This window comes from Grampus griseus, assembly GCF_964374135.1.
Source record: "Grampus griseus genome assembly, chromosome: X".
NCBI lineage: Eukaryota > Metazoa > Chordata > Mammalia > Artiodactyla > Delphinidae > Grampus > Grampus griseus.
The window spans coordinates 91,920,615-91,943,748 of record NC_138999.1 but is presented as its reverse complement, the minus strand read 5'-3'; the positions used below and the strand labels follow the sequence as shown (position 1 = coordinate 91,943,748).

Genomic DNA, 23,134 nt, shown 5'->3' with positions numbered 1-23,134 from the left:
GGTGGGATAGGGAGGGTGGGAGGGAGGGAGATGCAAGAGGGAAGAGATATGGGAACATATGTATACGTATAACTGATTCACTTCGTTATAAAGCAGAAACTAACACACCATTGTAAAGCAATTATACCGCAATAAAGATGTTAAAAAAAAAAAAAAAAGAGAGCTTCTGTTATGGGTTGAACTGTGTCTCCTCAAAATTCATGTTGAAGTCCTAACCACCAGTAACTCGGAATGTGACCTTATTTAGATATAGGGTCACTGAAGATGTAATTAGTTAAGATGAGGTCATGTTGGATTAGGGTGGGCCCCTAGTCCAACATGACTGACGTCCTTATCAAAAGGGGAAATTTGGACACAGATACAGATTGGAGTGATGTTTCTACAAGCCAAGGAAAGCCAAAGATGGCTAGCAAACCACCAGATGCTAAGGGTGAGGCATGGGGCAGATTCTTCCTCACAGCCCTCAAAAGGAATCCACCCTGCTGACATCTTGATTTTGGACTTACAAAGCTGTGAGACAAATTTCTATAGTATAAGCCAAACAGTTTCTGGTACTTTGTTATATCAGCCCTAGAAAATTAATAGATTTTGGTACCAGGAAGTGGTGTGCTGCTGTAACAAATACATAAAAACGTGGAAGTGGCTTGGAATTGGGTATTAAGTGCAGGCTGGAAGAGTTTTGAGGTGCATAACAGAAAAAACCTAGATAGCCTTGAAGAGAATGTTGGTAGAAATATGGATTTTGAAGGAGAATCTGTTGAGGGCTTAGAAAGAAAAGAGCTGTAGAGAAAGTTTCTGCAGTCTTAGAGAATACACTCGTCGTCATGAACAGAACTAGATATATGAATGTAAAAGGTGCTTCTGGTGAGGTCTCAGACAGAAATAAGGAATGTGTTATTGGAAACTGGATTTCTAAGCAAAGTATTGAAGGCACAGCCTGGTTTCTCCTTGCTGCTTACAGTAACATATGAGAGGGGAGAGAAAAGTTGAAAAGGGAATTGTTAAGAAAAAAAGAACCAGAATTTCAATACTTGGAAAATTCTAAGCCTATCCATGTTGCAAAACATAAGAAAGCTTGCTTTGGAAAGAACACTAAGGGCACTGCTAGATAACCATTTGCCCAAGAGACTGTGATTTGTGGATCCAGTCAACCATCTCAGTAGGCATGCTGTTAGCTCTGACTGAAAGAAACACGGGTGGGAAGAAACGAAGGAATGCAATTCCATCGAATTTCTGGGATTCTACAGTCAGGAAATGAGCTGCTAGAGATATCCAGCTGTGATCAAGTATTATCCTTCAAGAAAAGGGAAAAATGACTCTGAGGATGAGGCCATTTCCTCAGTTCTAGAGGGCAGGGACACCTCCTCAATTCTAGAATCCAGGGCCACCTTCTCAGTTCCAGAGTGCAAGACCACCACTCAGTGCCACGGGGGTGGGGCTGCCATCCCAGTGGGCCCAGAGGACACAGTATTCTGCCAGGGAGGATAATTCTGGGGCCTTAATGCCAAATGGAATTTGCCTCATTAGGTTTCAACAAGGTTTCTGTGACCCATAACCCCCTTATTTCCAGTTTCTCCCTTTTGAAATGGGAATACCTTTCCTATGTCTGTCCCACCATTGTATTTTGGACAGAATGAAACATGTCTAGTTTCATAGGTTCACAGATGGAAAAGAATTTTGCCCCAGGATCAACTACCCTGCATCCCATCCATACATGATTTATATGATATTTAGGACTTAAGAGTTTATGTTGGTATAGATTAAGACTTCTGGGGATGTTGTGATGGGATGAATGTATGTTGCATGTGAGAAGGACATGAATTTTTAGAGGGTAGATTGTTATGGATTGAATTATGTCCCCACCAAATATCACTGTGACTACCAATATGTAACCAATTACATCTTCAGTGGCCCTAAGAATATGACTTTATTTGGTTGTAATTGGTTTAGATGAGTTCATACTAAAGTAGACCAGTACTCCAGAGTGGGTCCCTAATCCAGTATGGCTGGTGTCCTTAAAGAAAAATTTGGACACGTACACACACAGGGAGAATGCCATGTGAAGATGAAGGCAGAGATTGGGGTGATACTTCCATTAGCCAAGGAATGCTAAAGATTGCCACTAAACCACTAGAAGCTAGGGGAAATGCATGGAACAGATTCTTCCTCATAGCCCTCAGAGTGAACCCACCCTGCCTATATATCTTGGTCTTGGACTTTGGCAGCCCTAGAAAACTAATACAACTTCTAGTAGAATTGCTCATTTTACGGGATAGAAACAAATTAAAAAGTATATGCCATGTATATACTTAATACAAATGACTTACGGTTTGGCACATGGCCCTTGTAGAGCTCTTTTTTTCTTGGGAGGGCTCAAACTTGCAGATGTAGTATGACAACACTGAGAACTCACAGGACCATTATCTCTAGGTTCTCCATCTCTTTCTTGACTTTGACTTTCTCTTCTCGCTGCTTGGGATGTTGAGGGTCGGTTAGCATTCTAAAACCAAAAATTTGAAGAAAACGTTTAAAACTGATTCACAAAAATTATTTCTCTCTTAAAAGACTCTATAATTTTAGTTTACCCATTTTTCATAACTTAAGAGTTGTGACAAAACTTTGCAATCGTAACAATGCTTTTATAAAGTTGATTTATCTTAATCCATCTGCTATTAAAATATTTTAATAAGATAAAAGTCCTTCTTATATTAATATAACTGTAAAGTTGGATTAGATGCTTATTTCCGTAAAAACAGTAATCTTAGAAATAACTTTTAAAAAGATAAGCTCATGGAAAAATTTAACTTATTTGTCTTGATTTTGCCTAGATTCTAGAAGTGGCCTCTTCTGTAGCATTTATCCTACAAGAGTCATTGCTACCTCTTATAGAACCTGGGTAGAACTGTCAAACTGACAATAGAGCTAAAAACTTCTGGTGGGAGTGTGCCTATAACTTTGGCCTAGACAAAAGGAAGGAAAAAATCATAATCATATATACCACCTGGAAATTTAAATAAAGACAATCATGATAGGCTCATATTACACAGAAAACAAAAATAAGATACCAAGTTTTGAGGGCAGCCCAGACTGCTCCAAAATAAATGACATAAAAAAGAAACAAACTAAAAATCATTTTTTTCCTTTTAGGTTTACATCATTAAGAGTTAATACATGTGAGTTCTGAATGAAATTTACAAGATACCAGTTGTGATTATAAACACAGTGCTTTCAGAGATATACTATTAATTCTCTGGCACCATACCCGTAGTGTTTCAGATGCTGAGGCACGTTCAGTTGCACCGTTATAGGGGACATACTTTATAACAGTAATTATCCCCTGAATTGCAATGCGCTTTTGTTCCCTATACTGCAAGTCTTCAATCTCCTTCCTCACTTCACTTATAGCTGTGAAGAACAACTCAACTGCAAAAGAGTAATTTCAAGGAAACTGTAAGTTTTAAAGAACTGAAATGACAAAAATAACAATTAGATTTGCAATGTAATTTCACAACATGAAAATTATAAACTTGCTACATAACTTAAATATGTGAGATTTTGTGTTTATATTTGGCAACCCCTTATGTAATTTCGGTAAAATTGGCAAAACACATTTGTCAGTTAAATTGTGATACAGCCTTCTAGTCTGGCATCTTAATTTGAAACAGAAATTTTACATATTGAACGTAATTTGTATATCATACTTCAAACTATAAAGCGTTGCCTAGCCACTGCATAGAAACACATATTTTGTTTGATATTTTCTGTATTCTATATGCTATTTACAGCATATACTACATATTGCTGGCATTATGAAGTACAGGAGGGTGTCAATATTTAGATGATGATAGATCAGTATTTCAAAGTTTCTCTTTTTTCCAAAACCATGCATTATTCCATAGCTTTTCAAAAATAATATACTTATGTTAAAGTTTTCAACTGTCATATCTTAATTCTACTAAAATAATGTTAGGCCTCTCATTAATACTTATTCTGAATCTCACTGATTTTGGTATCATTTTTATTTAAAGGTAGAGCTCAATTGTGTTATATCCAATACACAGTTGGCCCTCCATATCCACAGGTTTTGCAAACCTGCGGATATAAAGGGCCTACTGTATTCATTGTACTGAGCCATTTTATATAAGGGACTCGAGCATCTGCAGATTTTGGTATCCATGGGGGCTCCTTGAACCAATGCCCTGCGGACACCAAGGGATGTCTATATATCATTCCACAAGAGTGGCCTAATACAGTTGTCACTACCTTGGTATCAAATTGTCCAGTGTCTCCTCTGATATCTTTAGTCTAAGTAGTATTATAGGAGTTGGGATCTACCAACTCAGGTTTGATCTCAATGACCTTAAATCAAGATACTACCTCCATTTAGTCATAGTCTATTTAAACTCCTTCTTTTCTTGCAGTCTAATAAAATCAAAATATTAACCTTTATGGGTCATGACATATGTTTTTAGATCTTGATAAAGATCAAATTATTACCAGTGAGTGTTGCTACACTTTGGCTCACTCCCATTAAAGATGACTAACTGATATGGCATATACCATACATATCACATATAAACATATAAGGGACTAGCAATTACATCAGTACCTTTAACAGAAATATTATACTTCGAAAATGTTTCTGGCACTGGTGGATAGGGGTAATATCCACCAATAACAGTGTTCTTCAATTCTCCAGAATCGGTCTTTGTTTTAATCCACCGAATAAAGTTTTTTACTTTGGTATCGTTGGTATACGGCTGGCCTCTATGATCTTATTGCAGGAAGGGTAAAGTGCAAAAATATGAGGAATAAAAAAAAAAAAGACAACTCACTGTAATAAACCATCTGGACTTTTTTGGGTATAAAAACAGTTTAATATAAAATCATTCTTATAGCACCAAGAAGTTAACTTATTCACTATGTAGCAGATAATTATACTGAATATGCATATGAAAATTATCAGTTAACAAATCCTAAGTCAATAAGGAAATCAGACATATTAGTTTACGTGGACTAAACTGTAACTGTCTACAGGACACCGAAAAGCCAGAAGAAAAAGAAAACTAATAGTCTGGCTTTTGCTAACTATCCAACTGGTTAGCATCTTCTTAGAAAATTGATTATGTTTTAACCTGAAGGTATGACATCATGTATTAACTAAATTGCCTATGAATATAGCTCAGCATTTAAGTTCATGTTTTTGAAACATACTTAAAAGTGTCCTTCACATCTGCTATTATTAGTATATATTAGATCTGATAGTATTCATATTTATAAAATGAGGTATGGACAAAGATGTGTGTTACATCCTTCCTAGGACTCTTCTTTTTTTTTTGCGATACGCGGGCCTCTCACTGCTGTGGCCTCTTCCGTTGCGGAGCAACAGGCTCCGGACGCGCAGGCTCAGCGGCCATGGCCCACGGGCCCAGCCGCTCAAGGGCCCAGCCGCTCCGCGGCACGTGGGATCCCCCCAGACTGGGGCACGAACCCGTGTCCCCTGCATCGGCAGGCGGACTCTCAACCACTGCACCACCAGGGGAGCCCTAGGACTCTTCTTTGGACAAATTTCCTAATTACCAACATGGTAGCATTCTAGTAAATACATCATTCCATAGTACTCCCTCACTCATCTGAAAACTTTTATCTTTTTGCCCCCCTTATCCAAGGGAATAGAGAAAAATAGTATATTTGTAGATAAGTAGTGAGACTTTTCTTGCTATATAAGTAAAATGCGAGATCTGGGGACCAAAATTGAATGCACATTTTTGTTTTATTTAATATTTTAAAACTGTTGTTAATTGAATCCATATTGTGATACAGGGCCCAACAGTCTTCAATGTATGAAGCAATTTATGGTTATCTAACTTCTTATGTCAAGCAGGAATTAAAGTTAACCAAAGGACATAAACAAAATTCTTCAGTAAGTCACAAAATCATTGCTCTAACTGTAAATAATCTGGAAGCAATAGATTTTATAGGCTAAATATTCTTTCTTAAACCATTCTTATAGTGAGAAAGGAGTTCAAAATAAAGCTATCTTGTGGTTGAATCTTATAATAGAAAAGTTAATTTAATGAAGAGAAAATACATTAGATTTCCAATAAAGTATATACAAAGAACTTGCTCACCAGTAATAAACATGCGACTCTCATTTGTAGTAGTAAGGTAAAGCAGTTCAGGTACTTGAGTGTCATTTCTGACAACTTTCAACTGTGTACACATGAAATGTGCCACTGTAGAAAATGAAAACACTTATGAAATTATTTCTGCATTTCAAATGGGAATACCAAGATCAGGATCTAACAGAGTGCTTCTCAAAGTTTAATGAACTGAGGAATCACCTAGGACAATTGTTAAAATGCAAATTCAGATTAAAGTAGTTTTAGTGTAGGGCCTGAGATTTTCCACCGCTAATGAACTCCTGGGTGATACTAGTGCTGCCAGTCCTTTGACCACACTTGGAGCAACAAAGATCTAACACTTAATCATTTCCTCTAAATAAAGGATCTAACACTTAACTTTTCCTTTAGAAAGTACAACGGCCGCACCTAACTGAAGTCACTGCTTGCTGGACAGTTGAAGACTGCAACAGTCTTTCTAATTGGCCACACAACTGAATGTGAATAGTTATTTCCTACAGAGAAAAAAGTTGAGTTCCTCCATGATGCTTCCACTGATTAACCCAATCTAACATTGATCCCTGAATTACTCTGACTCCTTCCATCAGATAGGGCTACACAATATTAATTTGAATTTGCTTATGCGAGTGTTTTACTTGTGTATATCTTAATTAGACTTTAAGTCTCAAGGACAGGGCTTATACCACCTATTATTTTCTGTTTGCCTTGCTAACCAACTGGATAGACTGAAAAGAATTCCTGAAAATGAGATTATAATGTCCTCAGACCAGCTACTTTCAAAAGCTATCAACTGCTTTCAACTATCAGGTTATTTAGGTAAAGTTTACTTATCCAACAATATTTTAAAAATTTTAACCCACTGCATGCCAAAACATTTACGGTCTTCAAATTAGGAAATAAAGAAATAAATATAAATACTCGTAATTTCATATCAACAGTAAGCTCTCATTTGAGAATATTTCCCTAGAGCATGATAATATCTATAAATTCGTTTCCTGTATCTCACATTTACTAGTTCTTTATTTTGTAGCAATGAAAATAAAGAAAATCTGTTCAAATGACCAAGAATAATTCTCTTGATTTATATCACTTTTCCTTTAATTCAAAAACTGTACAAAGATGTGAGTATTCATGATTAAAGACGTTGATATAAGAATACTTCTAATTCTAATTTCATGGTTGTTAAAAATCAGATATTTGGACCTAACACCTTCTGGCTGTTTGACAACCCTCTGGACCTTTGTTTCCTCACCCGTAAATTTGTAAAAACATCACCTGTTTAAAAGGTAACTGGGAGTACAAAATGAGATAATATCTACGAGCAACTGGTATATAGTAAACGCTCAAAATTACTTCCCCTTTTCTTAGTCAAAAGTAAACAAGATGCCCTACTACCAAAGGATTTTGGTATTATTCCAGAAGACCCTTGGTCATGTTCCCCTTCATAGGCCTGAAGCCCCCTTAATACTCACCATTTATTTTATGATTTTTTTCCTTCACTCTTGGTCAAAAGATGAAAATGAATTTTGATTGTTGTCAACTATTGTACTAGAGTAAATCTCACCAAGGTCCATACAAACCTTTCTTTTTTTTTTTTTTTTTTTTGCGGTACGCGGGCCTCTCACTGTTGTGGCCTCTCCCGTTGCGGAGCACAGGCTCAGCGGCCATGGCTCACGGGCCCAGCCGCTCTGCGGCATGTGGGATCTTCCCGGACAGGGGCACGAACCCGTGTCCCCTGCATTGGCAGGCGGACTCTCAACCACTGCGCCACCAGGGAAGCCCATACAAACCTTTCTTAAAAGATATATTTCACATTTTCACAAGAAATAGAATGTGCATGGATGGCAACATTTCTGTGAAAAATCGTTATCCAAAACCTGTGTCAGTTTGTTGTTTAAAGTAGCTACAAAGAGAGAGGGACCTGGCCCTAAAGCCCATCTAAATTGTTATCAGGGATCATCACTACCAATCATCTGTGACCTGAGAGAAGTTATATGAAAGGTCATGGCCCCACTTACCTTGGAAGCCCATGCCTTGGTTTTGGCCAAAACTCTCTTTCTGCCCTCTCCTCCAATGACATTTGGGGTGATGTTCAGTTCTACTCATATATATTTAAAAAATTTAATCTCACAAGCAGAGGGTGGATTCTAATGAGGTAATATCCGAATGGTGTGTAATACTGTTTTACAACAGAAAATAAAGGGGTAGCAGAACAGCCCTGTATATGGTCTCTAGGTCTCCTGATATTCCACAATTTCTATCTTGTTGCTCATTAAAAAAAATACATGTAGTCAAGATTGGGAATTTCTCCAATGTTGGCAAGCACTTAACAATCAGTATTTTATTCACATAATCATTTGGAAAATAGGAAAATAGCACACCAATACCTAAAAAAGCTTTATGTTACAAATTCAAATAAGGAAAAATTCACTGAAGTTGTTAAAAAGTATTAGATATACTTTTATCCTTATCATAGTAGATCTAAAGACTAACTTGTTATATAAAACACATAATAGGACATACTTAAAATGTTTTCAAATAAATAAAAGTAGTGGAAAAAATCAACACCAAATTAATATTGACCAGCTGGTTTAACACCACCAACCTAATATTAATTCCATACTCAAATGACATCATACTTACCACTGCCATTATTTAATTACACAGTATCCCAATCCTCTACTACTTATTCTACATTAGTAAAGCCTTCATTGTGTTTAATGGGGTCTACTAAGTCAATTTCCAAATGGATACAAAGGAAACGGACTATCTATGTTTTAGTTTCACCGAATTTTAAGGTTTTATGTCTAAAATGCTAAAAATGGGAATTGATAAGAGCACCTGTTTTCTGAAAAACTAGTTTCAATCCCAAATTAATTCTGAATAGAAAACCAGAAGGTGGTTAATACCTGTTAATACCAATTATAATATTAATATAGAAAAAACTTAAACATGCTATCAGACTGCTTGAATTTGCTAACTCAATATCATGGCATTCTGTAAGTAAGTCAGTATACCTCTATCATTTTTTTAAGTCAATGCCCCCACTTCCAAAAACAAAATGATAAAAATATTGAAACTGAGTACTTGGGTAAATATTTTCAAAGACTTCTGGCTGAGATGTAGAAAACAGTTCCACTATAAATGGTTTTTTGGAAGTCCCATCAGCAATGTGAATCCAGCGATATGACCAAAAATCTTCACGGCTTTCTATATGGATAGAATGTTAGAATAAATGAAGGTAACTGATAATGCACATATGAACACAGAATTATTCACTGAAATACTTTTTATGACTTTCAATATCAAAAGCTTACCCTTCTTTTTTAACCGCTGGACTCTTCCTACAAAAACTAAAACGCCAATAACATCACAGATACTATTTTCTGGCATATCATCCAGTTCGGATCTAAAAAAAGCAAAATTATTAAATAGATATTGTATTTTTAAACAGTGAAAAAGCGTTCTGCAAATATGACTGTGAAAATGCACATCTATCTAACTGTTACAGCATAATTCTGGGTAGATTCCGAGCAAATTACAATACATTGTTTCAGTAACTAACATTAAAAATTAATATTTGAGATATTTTACAAGAAGCTATTTTACCTTGTGACAAAACGGTGGTTTAATTTTGGCAATCTCCATTCTCGTTTCACCTGCTTTTCTGGAATGATAATTATATTATTTGGAGGATTTCGAAGGTTCAGGCAGATTTCTGAAAAACAAATATATTACTTTAGTATGATATTTAATACATATAAAATAATATATGCATATAAATCACACAGCAAAAAATAGATTGAACACTTTTGAGCCCACCACTAAACCTAACAACTAGATCATTATCAATAGCTTTCTTCTACCTATTCCGACATTATCACATCCACTTATCTCGCCAACTAAAGGTTAACCATACCTTAAATTTTGTGTTTCATCATATACTTAATTTAAAAAAGAGGTTTTTTTTAATCACTTATGTGTTCTTGCCCAAATAGTATACTGTTTGAATTTCTTTGTTTTTGAACTTTAAATGAATGGAATTTTACCATAATGCAGTATTCTAGGGCTACTTTTTTCACTTAACTTTATGGTACTAAAATTCATCCATGCAGCTGCATGTAGCAATTTTTTTCTCATTTCTACTGCTGAATAACGTTCCAGAGTGTTGATATACTACAATTTTATTTACTCTTTATTGTATTGCCGGACATCTGGATTATTTCCAGCTTCTGTTGTTACAAACATGGTCACTATGAGCTTTTTCTACATATCTCCTTGTACACACAGGCAAAAGCTTTCTAAGGTATTATATCCAGGAGGGAAACCCTGGATTGTAAAATATGCAAATGTTCCACCCTATAGGATAATTTCAAACTATCCTAAAGTAGTATTTATTATTTATTTATTAATAAATATTTACTAATATTTACTGAATATTAAATATTTATTTAAACTATTAACAGTTCCAGCAGTGATGTGCAAGAATTCCCACTGAGCCACATCCTCTCCAAATTTTGGTACTGTTAAAAATTTTTTTTTTTTTGGCCTCACCACGCGGCATGCGGAATCTTAGTTTCCTGACCAGGGATCGAACCTGTGTCCCCTACAGTGGAAGTGCATAGTCTTAACCACTGGACCGCCAGGGAAATCCCTAAATTTCTTAGTTTTTGTCAGTCTAATGACAGAAAATGACAATTTGCTGTGGTTTTATTTTGCACTTCCCTTATTACTAATTATGTTCAACAACATTTCATAAACCTATAGTTCATTCATGCATCCTCTTCTGTGAAATACCTGTTCATATTTTTGCCCATTTTTCTACTGGATTGTCTTTCTCTTATTTATTTGTATTACTTGTTTCTATATATGTTGAATACTAATCCCTTGTTGATTATACCATTGCAAATACCTTCACCCAGTTTTTGGATTGTTTTTTCATTTTGGGGGGCTGTCTCTTGATGAACAAAAGTTCTTAATTTTAATGTAGTTAGGTTTATTAATCTTTCTTTTATGGCTACCATTTCTGTGTCCTATCCAAAAAATCCTTCCTTATCCCAAAGTCAAACAGATACTTTCTATAAGTTCTTCTAAAAGTTTCGCCTTTCACATTTAAGTATTTGATATACCTGAAATTTATTTTTATACGGTATGAGTTAGGGATATAATGTAATTTTTTTCTCATATATAATCAATTGTCTCAATACTATTTACTGAATGGCTCTTCCTTCCTTGATGATCTGCACAGCACATCTGTTGTATATCAAAGTTTTATACGTCTAGGGCTGTTTCTTGACTTTGTATTATGACTTGCTGGTCAGTTTGTCTATATCTATACCAATACTACATGGTTATACTTTATAATAATTCTTGATATTTGTAGGACAAGTCCTCATTCTCTCTTCAGCCCCTTATTCTTTTTCCTCAGAGGTGTCTTAACTATTCTTGATAATTATATGCTTCCACATAAATTTTAGAATCAGTTTGTCAGTTCCAGAAAAAATAATCTGATGGAATAGCACTAAATTTATAGATCAATTTGGGGGGGACTTGACATACTTATGAAACTGAGACTAACCTCCTGCCTGGGAACACGGGATATTTCTCCATTTATTTAGGGACTCTTTAGTGTCTTTCGAAAAGTATTAAAATATTCTCCAAATAGGTCTTCCATATCTTCTGTTAGATTTATTTCTAGATACTTTATAGTTATTTTTGACAAGGTAAATTATGTTTTTAAAATTATAATTTCTAACTCTTTGTTACTGGAGTGTACAAAATCAACTGACTTTGGTATATTGCTGTTACAGCTAGCTTTGCCAGTATCTTATTTTTTTCTCTCTCTCTGTTTTTGTTTTTTTTTGGCTGCACCATGCAGCTTGTGGGATCTTACTTAGTTCCCTGACCAGGGATTGAATCTGGGCCCTCGGCAGTGAGAGTGCATAGTCCTAGCCACTGGACTGCCAGGGAATTCCCTATTTTTTTCAATTTTATTGAAGTATAGTTGATTTACCATATTGTTTTAGTTTCAGGTATACAGCAAAGTGGTTCAGCTTTATTTATATATATATATAAAGTATATATACATATATTAATTTATAAATATATTTCTAAATATATATTTATACATATATTTCAGATTTTCCATTATAGGTTATTATAAGATACTGAATACAGTTCCTTGTGCTATACAGTAAATCCTTGTTGCTTATCTACTTTATGTATAGCAGTTTGTATCTATTAATCCCTTTTTCCTAATTTATCCTTCCCCCCCCCCTTCCACTTTGGTAACCATAGTTTGCTTTCTATGTCTGTAAATCTGTCTCTGTTTTGTAAATAGATTCATTTGTATTATTTTTTAGATTCTACATATAAGTGGTATCATATAATATTTGTCTTTCTCTGTCTTCACTAAGTATAATATTCTCTAGGTCCATCCATGCTGCAAAAGGCAATATTTCATTCTTTTTTATGGCTGAGTAATATTCCATTGTATTGAGATATATATATATATACATACATACATATATATATACATACATATATATATATATATGTATGTATGTATACCACATCTAAGCCAATCATCTGTTGATGGGTACTTGTTTCCATGTCTTGCTTATTGTAAATAGTGGTGATGTGAACACTGGGGTGCATGTATCTTTTTGAATTAGGGTTTTTGTCTTTTCCAGATATATGCCCAGGAGTGGGATTACAGGATCATATGGTTAACTATTTTTAGATTTTTAAGGAACCTCCATACTGTTCTCTATAATGGCTGCACCAATTCACATTCCCACCAACAGTGCAGGAAGGTTCCCTTTTCTCCACACCCTCTCCAGCATTTATTATCTGTAGTCTTTTTGATGATAGCCATTCTGACCAGTGTGAGGCGATACCACGTTGTGGTTTCTTATTATTTTTAATACTTTGTGTTATTTTGGATTTTCTTTGTAGAAGATCTAATTTGTGAATAATGACAGTTTTGTGTTTTTCTTTAAAATTCTTATGCCTTTGGTGGGTGGCCAAGATGGTGGAGTAGGAAGACCCTGAACTTACCTCCTCTCGTGGACACACCGAAAGTACAACTTACAGAGAAACTACCTAACAGAATGACCTGAAGACTAGCAGAAAAGATTTTCCACAGCTAAAGACATAAAGAAGAAGCCACAATGAGTCAGATAGGAGGGGTGGAGATGTGATATAGTCAGGAAGCACCCCCCTCAGGTCGGTGACCCACTAATAGGAAGGATAATCATAACCACAGAGGTCCTCCCCAAGAACAAGGCATCTGAGCCCCCCACACTGGGCTTCCCAGCCTGGGGGTCCTGCGCTGGGAAGATGAGCCCCCCAGAACATCTGGCTTTGAAAAGCAGCAGGGCTTATGTGCAGGAGAGCCAGAGGACTACAGGAAACAAGAGATTCCACTCTTAAGGGCACATGCAAAATGTCACATACTCTGAGTTCCAGCACAGAGGTAGGTAGTAGTTTTAAAGGAGACTGGGTCAGACTCACTTGCTAATTTTGAAGAACCTCCTAGAAAGGCAGGAGGCAACTGGGACTCTCTTGGGGACACAGATGCTGGTGGCAGCCATTTTGGGGAACTCCTACCAGGAGGACACTGGTGTTGACAAATGCTAATTTGGAGTCCTTCCTCTAGCCTATTAGCTCCAGGGGCTTACCCACCCACCAGCTGAGCAGCACGGATCCTGGGACACCCCCAACACCAAGCAGCCAGTCCTGTAGTGACCCAGCCCCAACCACCAGCAGGATGGCACAAGCCATGGCCCCACTCAACACCCTCCCCGGGGCTGCCCCGCCTACCAGCATGCCCAGAGTAGTCAACTACAACAGGAGGGCCCACACAACCCACAGAGGGGGCACTCCTAGAGCATATAGCCCTGGTGACCCATGCTTATAAGGTCAATTAATCTATGACAAAGGAGGCAAGAATATACAATGGGGAAAAATAGCCTCTTCAATAAATGATGTTGGGAAAACTGGACAGCTATATGCAAAAGAATCAAACTGGACTACTTTCTCACACCATATACAAAAATAAACTCAAAATGGATTAAAGACTTAAATGTAAGACCTGAAACCATAAAACTTCTAAAAGAAAACAGAGGCAGTATGCTCCCTGACGTTGGTCTTAGCATATATTTTTGGATCTGTCTCCTCAGGCAAGGGAAACAAAAGCAAAAATAAATGGGACCACATCAAACTTTAGCACGCCAAAGGAAGCTATCAACAAAATGAAAAGACAGTTCACTGAATGGGAGAAGACATTTGTAAATGATAATCCAACAAGGGGTTAATATCCAAAATAGATAAAGAACTCCAACAAACATCAAAGAAAAAGAACAACCAAATTAAAAAATGGGCAGAGGACTTGAATAGACATTTTTTCCACAGAAGACACACAGATAGCCAACAGACACATGAAAAGATGCACAACATCACTAATCATTAGGGAAATGCAAATCAAAACTACAATGAGCTACCACCTCACACCTGTCAGAATGGCTATCATCAAAGACAACAAATAACAAATGTTGGAGAGGATGTAGAGGAAAGGGAACCCTGTGCACTGTTGGTGGGATTATAAATAGATGAAGCCACTATGGAAAACAATATGGAGGTTCCTCAAAAAATTAAAAATAGAACTACCATATGATCCAGAAATTTCACTTCTGGGTATTTACCTGAGGAAAACAAAAACACTAATTTGAAAAGGTATATGCACACCAATGTTCACTGAAGTGTCATTTACAATAGCCGAGATATGGAAGCAACCTAAGTGTCCACTGATAGATGAACGGATAAAGACGATGTAGTCTATATATACATACAATGGAATATTACCCAGCCATTAAAAATAATGAAATCTTGCCTTTGCGACAACATGGATGGATCTAGAGGGTATTATGCTAAGTGAAATAAGTCAGACAGAGAAAGATAAATACCATATGGTCTTACTTATATGTGGAATCTTAAAAACAAAACAATCAAACAAACAAAATGAAAAACAGACTCACAGATACACAATAAACTGGCTGTTGCCAGGGGAGGGGGGATGATATAGGTGATGGGAATTAAGAGGTACAAACCTCCAGTTATAAAACAAGTAAGCCAAGGGAATGTAATATACAATAAAAGAAATATGGTCAATAACATTATAATAACTTTCTTTGGGGACAGATGGTTACTAGACTTATCATGGTGATCATTTCATAATGTATGCAAATGTCAAATCACTATGTAGGACACCTGAAACTAACATAGTATTGTACAGCACTATGTCAACTATATTTCAATAAAAAATTCTTATGCTTTTAATGGATTTTATCTTCTCACATTGGCTAGGAGAGCCCGTACAACATTAAACAGAAATAGTAATAGGAGACCATCAATGTTCCCCGTTTAAAAAAGGAGCATTTCTAAATTTTCCCCATTAAAAGTTGTGTTTGTTGGGCTTCCCTGGTGGTGCAGTGGTTAAGAATCCGCCTGCCAATGCAGGGGGCACAGGTTCAAGCCCTGGTCCGGGAAGATCCCACATGCCGTGGAGCAGCTAAGCCCGTGCGCCGCAACTACTGAGCCTGCACTCTAGAGCCCATAAGCCACAACTACTGAGCCCACATGCCACAACTACTGAAGCCCACGCACCTAGAGCCCGTGCTCTGCAACAAGAGAAGTCACCGTGGTGAGAAGCCTGCGCACCCAACGAAGAGTAGCCCCCCACTTGCCGCAATCAGAGAAAAAGCACACGCACAGCAATGAAGACCTAACACGGCCAAAATAAATAAATTAATAAAATAAAATAATAAAATTTAAAAATTTATTAAAAAAAGTTGTGCTTGTTATGTTTTGACTTTGCAAACATCCTTTATCAATTATGGAAGGTTCCTTTTCTCGCTATTTTCTTTTTAAAATTTATGAATGTGTGTAAAATTTTAGCAAATGTGTTTTGTGCCTCTATTAGGATGACCTTCTTTAATCTGTGTGGTGAGTGACACTTATAGATTTTCATATGTAAAATCAACTTCACATTGCTGGAGAACAATGCAACTTAGTCACAGCGTGTGATCATTTTCCACATATAACTTAATTCAGTTTGCTAATCTTCAATTTTGAATATCTGTACATATGTTCATAGTGGAAGCTAGTCTTTAATTTTCCTCATTAATAATATTCTTGTTTGGTTTTGATTATCAAAGTTATACTGGTAGCAAAGAATGAGTTACAGAGTATGCCCTCTTATTCTATTATCTGGAATAGTTTTGGAATGGTACATTCCTTCAATGTTTGCTAGAATTTGCCTGTAAAATGGTACCTGCCTGGTATTTTCTTTGTGAGATGATTTTAAACCTCTGGTTCATTTTCTTTAACAGTTATAGAACTATCTGGGCTTTCTATTTCTTTAATGGCAGTAATATTTTTCTAAGAATTTGCTATGTAGCAAACAAAGATTAAACCAGGATGAAAATAATTCTTTCTTTTTTTGCCTATTACCATCCATGTGACTAGAAAATTCACTTTTACCTTTTCATATATGAGTGAGGAAGGTTTGTATTACACCTTGCACCTAGAAAATGGTTTGCATTTTACAAAGCACTTTCATAGCCATAGTTACTCAGTTATATTCAAGGTCACCCCCAGCTCTAAAATGCTAGGATTTTGAATCAATTAAAAACCTCCTTTGCCCCAAACCAAAAACACTTGATGCTATTATCTCAATATGTATTATGCCATACAGTCTGAAAATCTCAAGACTTTAAAAGGTTTATTATTTGTGTATGCCAACTGAATACTATTTTGTATACGGGGACAGAATGATATACAAAATGGCAATATACAAAGCATACATTACCAGCAAATATGTCCTTTTTTTTTTTGCAATAGAATTTTCATCTTTATAAGCTTCCATTTATTTAGTTTTTTAAAAAATTGCATCTTAGTTTGTATAACTTGGAACTATATGTGTAAGTATGAAAAAATAAACCAAGCTAAATTACCCCAATAATTTGTCTTCCAACATCGACACCTAGAGGGCAGTGATGCTATCAGATCTTTATTCCTTAACTGACCAAACCGGCCCCAACTACATACGCTTTCTCATTTTTCCTCTCATAACATTTAAACTACCCTGCTATTATTCCTAACCCTCACTTATACTTTCTCCAATTCAACCCATTCTCCCACTCTCCAGACCATTCATTCTTTCCTCAATTTCTGTTCATTTCCTCTCCCCTTCCATTCATTCTTTTTTCTTACTGTTTACTGTCAGCAGTCTTTCATTTTACTGTAATTTGTTCATTTTACATATGTTACCCTGTTAGACTAATTTTAAGGGTAGAATTCTATATTACTTATCTTTGTGTCCCTTGTGCCTAGCATGGTTTACAAAACTTTTTTTCCCTTCAAAAGATCATTAATCATACTGAGGTTTTAAAAGATCATATATCAATAGTTTTCAACCCTGGCTGTACATTAGAATCACCTGAGGAGTTTTAGAGACACACCAATGTCTTGGTCCCCTCTTCAGAGTAATTAATTCAGAATCTCTGAGGGTGGGGTGCTCATGATTCTTTAAAGCTCCCCAAGTGATACTAATGTACAGCCAGTATTGACATCTACTTATACACATAGACTTGGCAAACTACGGCCTGTAGATGGATGCCTGTGTTTTGCAAATAGAGTTTTACGGTAACACAGCCAAGCCCATTCGTTTACATATTATCTCTGGCTGCTTTCACTCTATAAAGGCAGAGCTGAGTTGTTGTGAAGAAGACTATACTGCCTGCACAGCTTATAGTACTCACTGTCTGGTTCTTTTTTTTTTTTTTTTAAGAAGATGTTGGGGGTAGGAGTTTATTAATTAATTTATTTTTGCTGTGTTGGGTCTTCGTTTCTGTGCGAGGGCTTTCTCTAGTTGTGGCAAGCGGGGGCTACTCTTCATCGCGGTACGCGGGCCTCTCACTATCACGGCCTCTCTTGTTGCAGAGCACAGGCTCCAGATGCGCAGGCTCAGTACTTGTGGCTCACGGGCCTAGTTGCTCCTTGGCATGTGGGATCTTCCCAGACCAGGGCTCGAACCCGTGTCCCCTGCATTAGCAGGCAGATTCTCAACCACTGCGCCACCAGGGAAGCCCACTGTCTGGTTCTTTATAGAAATAGTTTGCTGACCCCTGATAAAGAGGAACAAAGTCCTATTACTTATCAAAAAGGTATGGGATAACAGAGACTGATGCTAACACTAATAAGTAAGACTGTTGTAAAGGCTAAAAGGAACGTTTTCAATATATTCTCATCAAGGCTCTCACTTTAAAAACGATTTCTATATTTGCAATTATTCACTTGAAAATGTAAATAGCTTCTCATATCCTAAAAAGAGAGTTTCCATTATGAAAATCTGGCCCTATAATTCTATGTAGCAGAGGTAGCATACAGCTCAATCAGTTTCACTGCTACATTCTAATGGCTGTATCTACTTGTCACATGCTGTCTATTGTCCCACTTTCCATATGTTTTTAAGGTTTAGAAGCAGCTATTAGTACAGACACATTTCTAGATTTGTCCACAGACACATAAAAACTGTGATAGAAATTAATTTTCTTTACACCAGAAAACACTGTATTTAGTAAAAAGAACACTAGATTAGGTATCAGGAAAACTAGGTTTCAATTTTCACTACGCCAGTGATTTATTATGTGACATTGACAAAGTTACTTACTTTATCTGTTATTGACAAAGAATGTCTCAATTTTTACTAAAGCAATTTTGTCACCTGGAGATGCTTGGTTGTGGGAAAGAATTTATAAATTGGCAGACACAATAATACACATTTTGAATTAGCTTCCTCTCGCCAAATTTTACTACATTTTCTTAATTAAGTCTCAATAGCAATATGAGTTTAATTTCTCCTGTAATAAAGAGTAATGAGATTATGGACTGGTTGTACCAAACTATCTAAGTAATGACCTGTTCATCCAGCAAGATTGATGTCTACCAAATGCTTAAGATTTTAATAGAGAATCATATGAGATTTTCCTAAACATATATTTCAGTAAACAGTGAACAAAGGCTTCATTATTTGAACATTCTTTACATAATTAAGCTTAATGGGTCAGCTAGAGAGTTCAGAATACACAGAAATAAAGGTCTAGTATAAAACTATGACAAGCCAAAAACAATGCTTAAAATTGTTGAATGATGTGTCCTACAATTTTGAAAAAGGGAAATGCAAAAAAAACCACATCCACATCTTAAAGCAATCACTTACTATATTAATTCTAATGCTCCCAAAATATTTAGGATGATGCCAAGATGTCAGTACTGTGATTTCAATACTAATCAGGAAGAGCCCTTTCAAGATTGTAGCAATTGGCAACATTTGAATATTGACCATAGGTTAGATAATAGTATTATATCAATTTTAAATTTCCTGATTTTGATAACTATACTGTGATTACATAATAGAATGTTCTCGTTCTTAGGAAATATAGAGTGAAATATTACTGAAGTGTTTAGAGGTAAAGGGGTATGTATGATGGCTGCCACTTACTGTCAAACGGTTCAGAGGTGATAAATACATATGTGTGTGTGTATGTGTGTATATGTATGTAGTGGAGGAATGACAAAGCAAAGGTAAATGTTACCAATTGTTGAATCTGTGTGAAAGGTATATGAGAGTTCTTCATACTATCCTTTCAACTTTTATGTAAGTTTGAAATTATTTCAAAATAAAATTTTGACAAAAGCCTTTTCAAATAGCACCTCGTAGTACCAAAAATTATCTTCAAGTCATTAATTTAATATTTTAATACAAAAAATGAAAGAAAATAAGTACATCCCAAGCGGCACTCATTCATTAATCAACAATACATATCTCAGATGATTTTTCTTAAAAAATGCAATAATAAATAAACATATTTATTAAGTGATTGCTCAAAAATTTTTATGGACAAAAGAATTTAAAGTCTGTCAGGTTCTAACAGCTTCAGTAATTTTTAAGGGCTTTTGACTGATATGGTACTTTGCAAATTTATACAAACAAAATAGCGATAAAATAACAAATTCATTGAATACTTAACCCATTGTAGAAATTAGTTTGATCTGTGGATCCACAGGGAGAGGCTGCATCCTGAGGGGGTGACTCTTTTTAATAGAATAATCTTGAAGCAGAAGAACTAAACCAACGTGCAAACTTTTATACCACTCAGGACACAGGGCATTCCACATAATCACTGACACAGCGCCTGAACTGTCAGCAACTTCCAAAAAGGTCTAGTTAAAAAAGAGTAAAAGCACATGCATAGCAAGAGGGAAGAGATATGGGAACATATGTATATGTATAACTGATTCACTTTGTTATAAAGCAGAAACTAACACACCATTGTAAAGCAATTATACCCCAATAAAGATGTTAAAAAAAAAAAAGAATTTAAGCATTCAAGGAAAAAAAAAAAAAGCACATGCATATTTGTTACTTTAATCTACAGGGTGTTCAAATTTTATTTTAAGAATGAGGAAGCAAAACTATAGAAGAATCACTGAATAATTTATGATATGAGAGACTCTGTAATGATGAAAAGTTATAAATGAAGAATTTTTAGTAATATGAGAAAATACTTAAGAAAATGTTAAATGATACAAAATTTTATATACAATATGATTCCCATTTTGTAAGATAACTTACTATGATATATGCCATAGTTATATGTAATATATGATAGGCATACATATATGCATAGATGTGCTATCTATGACATACATATGATATCAAAGATATGTGTATATATATGATATACACATATAAAAAAGGGGAATAAAATACACTTTAATATTAACAGTGGTTCTCTCTGAGTGGTAAGATTTGGCTTGATATTATTTATCAACTTCATATATCTTTATACATTTTCCAAATTCCCTGTAAATATGTATAACTTTTACTATAAAAGCTTAATAAAGCACCTAAAATAATTCTTGATAACATGTGGAAATACAGTAAAATGTTAAGTTTAAAAAAAAACACAGGACAGAAATCAGCACCATATGGCATAGAGTGTCAAGATAACAGAAAAGTGTCAGATAGATTGGACAATTAGAAGGTCTCTGGTGAGTTACCAGCTGAAGCAAAAAGTCAAACTAATTGTGTTGAGAAGTAAAAGGGAGGCAAGAAAGTGAAAACATATAGTGTAGACTACTTCAAGGAGCTTGCCTGAAGAGAAGGACAGAGGGAATACAGGAGTCCTGATGTCAAAGGAGATTTTTTTCCTTTTTTAAAATGGAAGACTAGACTATATTTATATGCTGGTGTAGAAAGCACAGTAAAGAAGAAGTTGAAGATACAGAAAAAGGTGTGAAGGAGACCAGCTGGATCAAGGGAACTAAAGGGCACTAATACAGAAAGAACTTCTTTTTCTATAAGAAACTACATAGAAAAATACCTTGAAATATATATTTGTTCATTTTTAAAATTATTAAGTTGCACTTTAAAATATGTTATTTAAACATAAATTATCCTAATAAAGAGTCAGGTCTGTAAGTTATAATTTATGAGTGCTAAATTAACATATAATATCTTATCACTACTTATACCTGGTATGGCTCAATCATCTTTTTATTGGGTTTTCCATAGTATCGCAGTTTTGATTTATGCAAGATTCTCACAAGCAATGCAGGAAAATTCCTTATGTTAGACCAGGTCATTTCAAGGTGAGAAAGGGAAATTATTCTGGTATCTAGAATACAAAAAAGAAAAAACATCCTACTAAATATGCCATGGTAATTTCAAAATTCTATTTTATTGGTTAAAAATGGTAGCCAGATCATACCCAAAGCAACTCCTTCTCACCAGCTAAACCAGTCTGTATACTTCTCACATATAAAACTTAGTAATAAATATTATCCCTAATAATAATAGCTAAAATATATATATGACTTACTATGTGACTAGAATATAGGTAAACACCTATGTTAACTAACACATCTAGATGGAATGTTCCATCTGGAATGCCCTCTACCTCATCAAACTGTGTAATTACTTCCTGGAAGACTTGGATCGAAACTTACCTCCCTTAAGAAAAAACTCAATGCCATGGAATATTTTCCATGGCACTTATATATTTAACTTATAGAATTGTTTCATGATATATTTCTTTACTGCCCTCACCTTAGTCTCATATGTATAAGTTCGAAATTTCCCAAACATTCCAGACATGGTCCTGTAACAGGGCCTTTGCACTTGCTGTTCCCTGGGTCTGGAATGTCTTCCTCTTAGATACCCAAGTGATTTCCTCTTAGATAGCCGAGTGACTTTCTCTTCTCCTTCAAGTTTTGCTCAAAGGTCACTTTCTCAGTGATGTTAGCCATAACCACCCTATAGAAAACTGATCCCCTTACTTATCTTCCATCCCATTTTATTTTTCTACATAGCACATATTACCTTCTCATACGCCATATAATTTACTTTGAAATGTTTTAATCTCCAAACCTGCTAGCAAGTGCCAAAACTGCTTAAAAGCTATTCACCATCTTTAAAAGATTAACTTGTATTTCTAATTTTATTCTTCCTTGGTTAAGAGGGGTTCCATCTGCAATTTTCTCCACATTTTGCTCTCTCATAGCCCACAGTCCCAACTTTTAAAATGTGTATTTGTATTTTTTCCAATATTTATTTCTTTAAGGCATCCTCCACTTCCATTTTTATTTATATAATGTATCACCTACTCAACTTTGGCATGAAAACCATTCTTGTAATTTCTTTTCAATAAAAGTTTAAATGGCCTTTTATAACTACAATTATACCATTAACACTGCCCCCCCTACACTATTTTCAGTATTAGGGTATCTTGTGTAAATTTCCCTCCAGATTCTCCCAATACATTACTAGCCCAGGATCACAGATCCTAATATTTGATGTGACGTAATTAAGTGATTTCCTTTTAAATATGGTCAAACAAATTGTAGATCACCTCTGAATTATCTAG

The 23,134-nt window shown here is 35.5% G+C and overlaps 1 protein-coding gene across 1 annotated transcript in view; it reads right to left on the bottom strand.

The window, feature by feature from the left end:
* Nucleotides 1-23,134, bottom strand: part of RADX (RPA1 related single stranded DNA binding protein, X-linked) — a gene marked incomplete at its 5' end in the record, with an annotated part of 62,538 nt that overhangs the window by 32,523 nt on the left and 6,881 nt on the right. Inside the window, 9 exons of the mRNA XM_082681332.1 lie at nucleotides 2,328-2,500; nucleotides 3,263-3,423; nucleotides 4,610-4,774; nucleotides 6,132-6,236; nucleotides 9,231-9,353; nucleotides 9,461-9,552; nucleotides 9,753-9,861; nucleotides 20,237-20,429; nucleotides 21,744-21,886. Coding sequence (XP_082537458.1) covers nucleotides 2,328-2,500; nucleotides 3,263-3,423; nucleotides 4,610-4,774; nucleotides 6,132-6,236; nucleotides 9,231-9,353; nucleotides 9,461-9,552; nucleotides 9,753-9,861; nucleotides 20,237-20,429; nucleotides 21,744-21,886 — 1,264 coding nt within the window. The remainder of the gene's footprint in view (nucleotides 1-2,327; nucleotides 2,501-3,262; nucleotides 3,424-4,609; nucleotides 4,775-6,131; nucleotides 6,237-9,230; nucleotides 9,354-9,460; nucleotides 9,553-9,752; nucleotides 9,862-20,236; nucleotides 20,430-21,743; nucleotides 21,887-23,134) is intronic.